The 9,019-nt window shown below is 49.2% G+C and overlaps 1 protein-coding gene across 6 annotated transcripts in view; it reads left to right on the plus strand.

Moving 5' to 3' along the window:
- Positions 1-4,418, plus strand: part of LOC138252618 (histone-lysine N-methyltransferase NSD2-like) — a 388,560-nt gene extending 384,142 nt beyond the window's left edge. For all 6 annotated transcript variants that reach the window (XM_069205757.1, XM_069205755.1, XM_069205753.1 and 3 more), the window contains one exon: positions 1,766-4,418. In XM_069205757.1, the coding sequence (XP_069061858.1) occupies positions 1,766-2,019 (254 nt within the window). In that variant the 3' untranslated portion in view covers positions 2,020-4,418. The remainder of the gene's footprint in view (positions 1-1,765) is intronic.
- The last annotated feature ends 4,601 nt before the right edge of the window (positions 4,419-9,019 follow it).

Genomic DNA, 9,019 nt, shown 5'->3' on the forward strand with positions numbered 1-9,019 from the left:
TTGGACCAAGAACTAAGCCCTGTAAGTGTCTTACTTACCTGGTTAACCTAACAAATACTTACCTCCCCTAGGAACTGTGAAAATTGCACTAAGTGTCCACTTTTAAAACAGCTATTTGTGAATAACTTGAAAAGTATACATGCAATTTTGATGATTTGAAGTTCCTAAAGTACTTACCTGCAATACCTTTCGAATGAGATATTACATGTAGAATTTGAACCTGTGGTTCTTAAAATAAACTAAGAAAATATATTTTTCTATATAAAAACCTATTGGCTGGATTTGTCTCTGAGTGTGTGTACCTCATTTATTGTCTATGTGTATGTACAACAAATGCTTAACACTACTCCTTGGATAAGCCTACTGCTCGACCACACTACCACAAAATAGAGCATTAGTATTATCTATTTTTACCACTATTTTACCTCTAAGGGGAACCCTTGGGACTCTGTGCATGCTATTCCTTACTTTGAAATAGCACATACAGAGCCAACTTCCTACAGATAGTGTCAGTGAGATTTGAAGACTTGCTTGTGAATTCCTGGCTCATTGGTTATCTGGTGTTCTTCCATGTACCAGCTGGCCTGAGTTTTTGTTTTTGCTGTTTGGCTTTGCTTGCAAGGGGGCCAGAGTGTTGGTGCAGGCTTTGATCCAACGGCTTAAGTTTTTGATATCTGTCACTAGGTTACTGGTGTGCTTGGATTGGTTCTTGAAGAGGATGGGAGCCCAATCCTTCCATATTTCTAGCAACGGCGGGCCTGGCCTCCAGTGGTTGGTGTTAAGGCTCACTAGGGCATGTTTAGTCCAGGTGATGCTGTTTTTTTTAATCGTGATGTCGTTGGGTGTGGTGAAGATGGGGCCAAAATATGTCCTCCACCATGGGTGGGGTCTGATACGTGTTAGTTGGCTTAAGGTTTCCAAGACTTTTGAGGAGGGTGTCTCAGTTTGGGTCAAGGAGGTCCTCTAAGTGGAAGTTGTCTCCTAGGAGGATAAAGGTGCTGGAGTTGATGACTGGTGGTGCAACGAAGTCCGTGATGTTGCTGGTGAAATTGGCACGGGCCTCTGGTGGTCTGGAGGTGCCATACAAGGTGAAGTCACTGTAATGGCAGTTTGAGGGAGGAGTGCTTGTGTAGTTGGATTCAGTGACTGTGGAGGTGGTGCAGCTGAAGATGAGGGCGGTTCCTCCTTGTCTGTGTTGCCGGCATTGTCTGGCGATCTTATATCTAGCATGGATGGCAGTGCCGATGTCCGATGCTAGGGCCAGTCCTGTTACTGTGAAGAGGAGGAGGTCCTCGGCATGGACGGCCTGCAGGTCCCTGATCTCTGTGGTATGTTTGCTTAGGTACTGTTGAGGAGCATGCATCAGTGATGTGTGTGGGTGTAGGTTGGTTTAAACGTGCCTCCGTGGGTGGTGGTCTAGGTGCTGTTGGTGCCGTCGTGGTAGGTGTTGATGTGGGTGTGGTTGGTGCAGGAGGCGCAGGCCTCCTCTGTGTTGTACGGCAGTAGTGCAGCGATGGCGGCTGCAGTTGAGGGTTTGGAGAAATGTGACAAGGCAGTGATGTCAGGGGAGGTCCAGGGTTGCTGACAGTGGGTGCAGATGGGCTTGCCTTCGGCGTGTGCTTTGCGGCTGCCATTAAGTAGGTCCTGGGAGGTGGAAGGAGAGTGGGGCTTGCAGCAGGCAAGGAGTGGCAAGACTGGTTAGAGTGCTGTGGGAAGGAGCACTGGATCTCTTTGTGTGTGTTAACCTGTCTGCCTTTGTCTGCAGGGCGGTGGGAGTGCCCCTGGCACCACTGCGACGAGTGTGGGAAGCCCTCTACTCTCTTCTGCTACCTCTGCCCGGTCTCCTACTGTAAACAGCACCTTGACGTGGAGCCCTTCCTGTCGGCTCCCAATGGACTTGTCTGCTGCACAGATCATGAAAGTCATGTAGAAAATGAGCAAGAGGTGCAGACGGTCAGCCCTGTCGTGGACTTTGCAGACCAGGCCGAAAACCAGCTGGAGCCAGCAGTCGCGGACTGAGTCCCTGTGTGAACCCAGGAAGCATCCTGCACCTTCGGACCTCCAGACGGCCTTGAGAAAGGCCTCAGATTTACTCTTTGTACTGTAGATGTTACACTTTCAGGAACTAGGGCATTGTTGACTCTGGTCATCTGTAGCAAATGCTGCATCTGGACGGATAATCACTTGCGCCCAGAGTCACAGTATTAAACACTTTAAGGGGCTGTGACAAAAATCACTTTTTTAAATAGCCGCCATTTTTTATAATGTAAAATATTTTTCTAGAGTGTAAAAACTGCTGCATTGCGACGTGTGGTGCTATTTAGCAGCCAGTGTTAGAATTACTGTATTAAGACGTTTTATTGTTCCAGGCACTGGTTGGTGTGTTTTATATGGCATACGTTTTTTACTTTGCTATTGTGCCAGAATTTTCTTTTTTGTATGTGACCATTCTGTGTTTTTTTATTATTTAAAAAGTAGCATTTTGGACCTGTGAATAGTCACATTGACCAGTGTCTTACACGTGCGTACCTGGTAGCAGGTACTTTCCTGTTTAGCTGTGACTAACCTGCTGCCTCTTTTGCCCTTTGACCTTGCATAGCCCATCACTCCTCTCCCCCGCCCCCCTTTGCTCCCCCTACAAGCTATAACATTTGCACCTTGGCACACCCATGTTACAGCTCCCACCCTGCCCCCGTAAGTTGTCGGCATGGTTGAACTGGTCCCAGAATACAGTTTGTTACAATAGTTGTGCCCTCTGGCAGTCCAGACGCAGTAGGAATGCAAAGTGCAATAAGGGCGCGGCCAGGCTCTGAAGGGGCTATGAATGCTTCTGCGACATGTTGAGTTCGGAAGAGTAGCATCTCTGGCCCCCCTCCCCGAGTGCGTAGTGGTGTTCTCTTGTTTTCCTAGACTGAGGTCATCTAGCCAACTTGATGCGAATAGTGGTCTCTTGTCCATCAAATGACATCTACTGGGAACTGTCTGTGCAAGAGACACCTGGTACCCATTGCTGTCCAGTTCACACGCACATCTGGAAGACACTCCACTGTTCATGAGATGTCTGTTTTTGCCTAGTACAATTCCTTGTTAGACAGCGGTGCTAGATCAAAAACCAAAGGTTCCGAGATTTAGCATATTCCCTCGTTCCCATCTTGAGGAATGTCCTGGTTGTCACACCTCAGTCTTTTAGGAGTTCTGGTGCACATAATCTTGATAGGCCTGTAGGGTGTGACCATGGCATTGCCCAGTGTGCCAAGAGAAGTCAGTCCTGGTTACGGTGTCATCAGCACTGCCTTACCCTGTTGGACTGGCAGGGAGCCACAATCCCAGATTCTTGAAGGAGCAAAGGTTTCCATCCTACATCACTTGGAGGTTAGAGCAGTGAGGGAGCAGCTGTCACCCACTTCCAGCTCCTGTCTGACCTGCACTAGCCGGAAGCCCTAAACCACCCTTCACAGAGCAAAGGATGTCTTCCTGCAACACAAGGAGGTTGGAAGTAAGAAGCAGCAGCCACCCCGACTCCAGCTAATGCCTGTCCTGCACTAACCCAGGTTGTGCTTCCCAGCTGACTGCCATCGCTAGTCTTAAACCACAGCCTCCCCGAGTTCTCGAATAGTTAAGGTGGTCTTCTTGGACTCCTGTCTCACACAAATGTTACTTCATTATTCGTGCTTCAGGAATAGTTTGTCTAAACCTCCATCCAGTGCAGGGAGCAAGCTCATAGGTAACAGGGAAAGAGTCTAGTGTGGGCCCCTCCAAGGAGACCTGAGAAGGGAATCCTAGAGAGGGAATGCAGGAGGTGAACACGGAGTGGATGCACAAGGGGGGGGGGGAGGGGCAGGGGTATTGAAGAATCACAGTGTTTGTCAGTCGCTTTTTTAAAATGGTTTGTTCACGAGCCTCAGAGTATTCATGGGCTCCTGGGACTTGGTGCTTGTATGAAGCCTTTGGCCTGTGCAGAGTGAGAATTGACCTTTAAAGCCGTTCTTCGAAACTTGCCAGAGTATTGTTCTAGTTCTGTCTTAAACACTACCAGAGCAGTGTTACCTGTGGTGCCATTAGGTGTGGACATGGTCTCTTATTCCAGTGTCATATGTGGCCAAGTGTTTACTTTGTTGGGTTGCTTGGCAGAAGTTCTCTACATGGCTGCTGGCGAGTCCTTTTAAAGTACTGATTACATTCACAATTTGCTTCCAGCCTTACACGTTACTTTTGCCACGGTCAGATTTCATCCTTGATGTCAGCGGGCGCCGCTCATCTGAGTGGAGCTGGGGGAAGGTCTTATTCCCATGCTCACTGCCGGGTAAAGTGTGCACACTATGTGCCCGAGTAAGATGCATGCAATGAATTATGAGAAACAGGAAATGTGTATTGCTACTTGAAGTACATTTTAAAATAAAATGTCCTCTTTTTATTTTCGAAAATGTGTATTAAATTTGCACCTGTTCTAACTCATCTTTACTTTCAGATCTGTTGTAGGAGCAGCTGGGATTACATCTGTCTCCGGCACGCTTTAGCTGTACCAGGAGGGCTGAAACCATGTCAGATGTTCCTGACGTCTGCATAAATTGTATGATGTACCAAGGGTGGCTGTAGACACACATGCTCTGCATACTCCTGCCATCTAGTGTTGGGCTCAGATGTTTCAAGGCACTGGATGCCCTGTAACAGCACCATTCATTGCTAATGCGCATGGGCACCAACTCCCTTCTGAGGGTATTTTTCGCTGCCATTGGGTTTGGACGTGCACTGAACGGTCTGCCAAACGCTATGCATACCATGATCTTGCTTCAGGTGCTCACTCCCACGCTCGCTTGGAGATGGGCTTTGACACCTGTGGTCCACTTCTACTCATCTTTCTACTCTTTGATGCACTTTGGAGTCTGCTGCGCGACACTGGGTCCCCGCTCTGGGCACCTATGCCCTTTGAGGGCTCCGTGCCCCCTCTCATTCTTTGACACTGGAGATTGTGCAGGCATAGAGTGTGAAAGAGCCAAAGATTAGGGATGCTGGGGTGGTCAGCCTGAGGATACTTAAGTGGCATAGAGGGCATTTCCTGAAGAGTGTCCGTTCTGTCAGAACCCCCACGAAGCAGAGTGTGCCTTTTGTCTCACGTTCCATTGCAAGGAAACCCATCGATATTGGTGGGACAGGTGCTGGGCTCGCATCAGGATGCAGCGACCGCCAGTGGAAGACGCCCTGGAACCAGATCTGCTCAATGTTGAGAAAGAAGAGCACCGTGTATCCTCAGGCGTCCCACGTCACCAACTCAGCCTGGAGGTGATAGACGCCAGTGTCGCCGACGCTACGAAAACAGGATATCAAAGGGCTACACTCATGATAGTGAATAAGGTTGAAGCTGAAACTCACTGTAAGCCCAATAAAATGCCACGCCCCAAGGCAGAGCACCACTCTTGCAAGACTCTGGTTTCCAGTCCTGTGCACAAAAAACACCCACGTACAGTAGCCCAATGGTGGACAGCACTGAGAAAAGGCATTGGAGCTGAAACTGGATCTGATAACGGGTACAACCCTCATTGGCCTTCCAATCCCAAGAAACCCTCTAGCGCCGAAGGCCTCAACACCCTTCGATGCCGACAGCACCGTTTGTGCTTGCACCTCCTTTCACGTTGATATCCACATCAGCAACAAGCACTTCTTCCTTGGTCTCAAAAAGCTGCAGGGGGAATATGTGTAGGAAAGTACCATCTTGCCTGGCATGTTACCCCCATTTTTCACTGTATATATGTTGTTTTAGTTGTATGTGTCACTGGGACCCTGGTAACCCAGAGCCCCAGTGCTCATAAGTGTGCCCTGTATGTGTTACCTGTGTAGTGACTAACTGTCTCACTGAGGCTCTGCTAATCAGAACCTCAGTGGTTATGCTCTCTCATTTCTTTCCAAATTCTCACTAACAGGCTAGTGACAAATTTTACCAATTTACATTGGCTTACTGGAACACCCTTATAATTCCCTAGTATATGGTAATGAGGTACCCAGGGTATTGGGGTTCCAGGAGATCCCTATGGGCTGCAGCATTTCTTTTGCCACCCGTAGGGAGCCCTGACAATTCTTACACAGGCCTGCCACTGCAGCCTGAGTGAAATAACATCCACGTTATTTCACAGCCATTTTACACTGCACTTAAGTAACTTATAAGTCACCTATATGTCTAACCTTTACCTGGTAAAGGTTAGGTGCAAAGTTACTTAGTGTGAGAGCACTCTGGCACTAGCCAAGGTGCCCCCACATTGTTCACGGCCAATTCCCCGGACTTTGTGAGTGCGGGGACACCATTACACGCGTGCACTACATATAGGTCACTACCTATATGTAGCTTCACAATGGTAACTCCGAATATGGCCATGTAACATGTCTATGATCATGGAATTGCCCCCTCTATGCCATCCTGGCATAGTTGGCACAATCCCATGATCCCAGTGGTCTGTAGCACAGACCCTGGTACTGCCAAACTGCCCTTCCTGGGGTTTCACTGCAGCTGCTGCTGCTGCCAACCCCTCAGACAGGCAGCTGCCCTCCTGGGGTCCAGCCAGGCCTGGCCCAGGATGGCAGAACAAAGGACTTCCTCTGAGAGAGGGTGTTACACCCTCTCCCTTTGGAAAATGGTGTGAAGGCAGGGGAGGAGTAGCCTCCCCCAGCCTCTGGAAATGCTTTCTTGGGCACAGATGTGCCCAATTCTGCATAAGCCAGTCTACACCGGTTCAGGGGACCCCTTAGCCCTGCTCTGGCGCGAAACTGGACAAAGGAAAGGGGAGTGACCACTCCCCTGACCTGCACCTCCCCTGGGAGGTGTCCAGAGCTCCTCCAGTGTGCTCCAGACCTCTGCCATCTTGGAAACAGAGGTGCTGCTGGCACACTGGACTGCTCTGAGTGGCCAGTGCCACCAGGTGACGTCAGAGACTCCTTGTGATAGGCTCCTTCAGGTGTTGCTAGCCTATCCTCTCTCCTAAGTAGCCAAACCCTCTTTTCTGGCTATTTAGGGTCTCTGTCTCTGGGGAAACTTTAGATAACGAATGCAAGAGCTCATCCGAGTTCCTCTGCATCTCTCTCTTCACCTTCTGCCAAGGAATCGACTGCTGACCGCGCTGGAAGCCTGCAAACCTGCAACATAGTAGCAAAGACGACTACTGCAACTCTGTAATCCTGCCGCCTTCTCGACTGTTTTCCTGGTGGTGCATGCTGTGGGGGTAGTCTGCCTCCTCTCTGCACTAGAAGCTCCGAAGAAATCTCCCGTGGGTCGACGGAATCTTCCCCCTGCAACCGCAGGCACCAAAAAGCTGCATTACCGGTCCCTTGGGTCTCCTCTCAGCACGACGAGCGAGGTCCCTTGAACTCAGCAACTCTGTCCAAGTGACTCCCACAGTCCAGTGACCCTTCAGTCCAAGTTTGGTGGAGGTAAGTCCTTGCCTCCCCACGCTAGACTGCATTGCTGGGAACCACGTGTTTTGCAGCTACTCCGGCTCCTGTGCACTCTTTCAGGACTTCCTTTGTGCACAGCCAAGCCTGGGTCCCCGGCACTCTAACCTGCAGTGCACAACCTCCTGAGTTGTCCTCCGGCGTCATGGGACTCTCATTTGTGACTTCGGGTGAGCTCCGGTTCACTCCACTTCGTAGTGCCTGTTCCGGCACTTCTGCGGGAGCTGCTTACTTCTGAGTGGGCTCTTTGTCTTGCTGGACGCCCCCTGTGTCTCCTCACGCAATTGGCGACCTGGCAATTGGCCAGGGTGCCCACACACTAAGTAACTTAGCACCCAACCTTTACCAGGTAAAGGTTAGACATATAGGTGACTTATAAGTTACTTAAGTGCAGTGTAAAATGGCTGTGAAATAACGTGGACGTTATTTCACTCAGGCTGCAGTGGCAGGCCTGTGTAAGAATTGTCAGAGCTCCCTATGGGTGGCAAAAGAAATGCTGCAGCCCATAGGGATCTCCTGGAACCCCAATACCCTGGGTACCTCAGTACCATATACTAGGGATTTATAAGGGTGTTCCAGTATGCCAATGTAAATTGGTCACTAGCCTGTTAGTGACAATTTGAAAGAAATGAGAGAGCATAACCACTGAGGTTCTGGTTAGCAGAGCCTCAGTGAGACAGTTAGTCACTACACAGGTAACACATTCAGGCACACTTATGAGCACTGGGGCCCTGGTGAACAGGGTCCCAGTGACACATACAACTAAAACAACATATATACAGTGAAATATTGGGGTAACATGCCAGGCAAGATGGTACTTTCCTACCTCCCCGTCCTCCCCACCCCCACACCTGTAGAGGACCCCGGGAATAAAAAGCTGATTTGCATATGGCTGCATCCACACTGAAGTGGCATGGTTGGCAAAAGAATGATGGGTTGGAATGTTACCCTGAGTGATTGCGGTGATTAGACTTGTTGCAAGCATTCTTCCCTTCAACTATATTGTGTGGGAAAAATTTGCAAAGCAGATATTCGTTAGTCAGCTACATGGTCATCTTTACATACCTCCACAAAACATCGTTGTTTGGATATGCTAGTCTGTCAGCAGGTTAAAGTTGGTAAAGCAGTTCTTGGAAAGCTATTTCAGACATCTGCATCCTCCACTTTAAGGGAGGAATATTTTAAGGTCTATTCAGAGCATGTGCATCTGCACATGCTACGACCAGAAAATGTTACACTGTAATCTGTTTGTAGCGTGTAGTGCTGTGGATTCACTTGCACCCATCACCCCCACAGGAGTCAGTGTTGAGTGCCGATGTCCTTTACCCCTTAATAGTTACTCCTTACACACAGTATACGCATGGCCACTATACTGACACCACCTTACTTCTCCTTACCGGCTGTGCGGAAAACAATCTAAAAATGCAGTCGGTGCCATTGGGATTGTTAACTAACTGGGAAGTCACATGACATCCAGTGACTTGAAAGACGTCTTTGAACAAAGGCAACTCACAACGGCCGAGAGCAGCACTAAATGGCAGGAGTAAGCAGAGAATGTGAATCTACAGCACTTCACGCTACG

This window comes from Pleurodeles waltl, chromosome 1_2 (genome assembly GCF_031143425.1).
Source record: "Pleurodeles waltl isolate 20211129_DDA chromosome 1_2, aPleWal1.hap1.20221129, whole genome shotgun sequence".
NCBI classification, from domain to species: Eukaryota; Metazoa; Chordata; class Amphibia; order Caudata; family Salamandridae; genus Pleurodeles; species Pleurodeles waltl.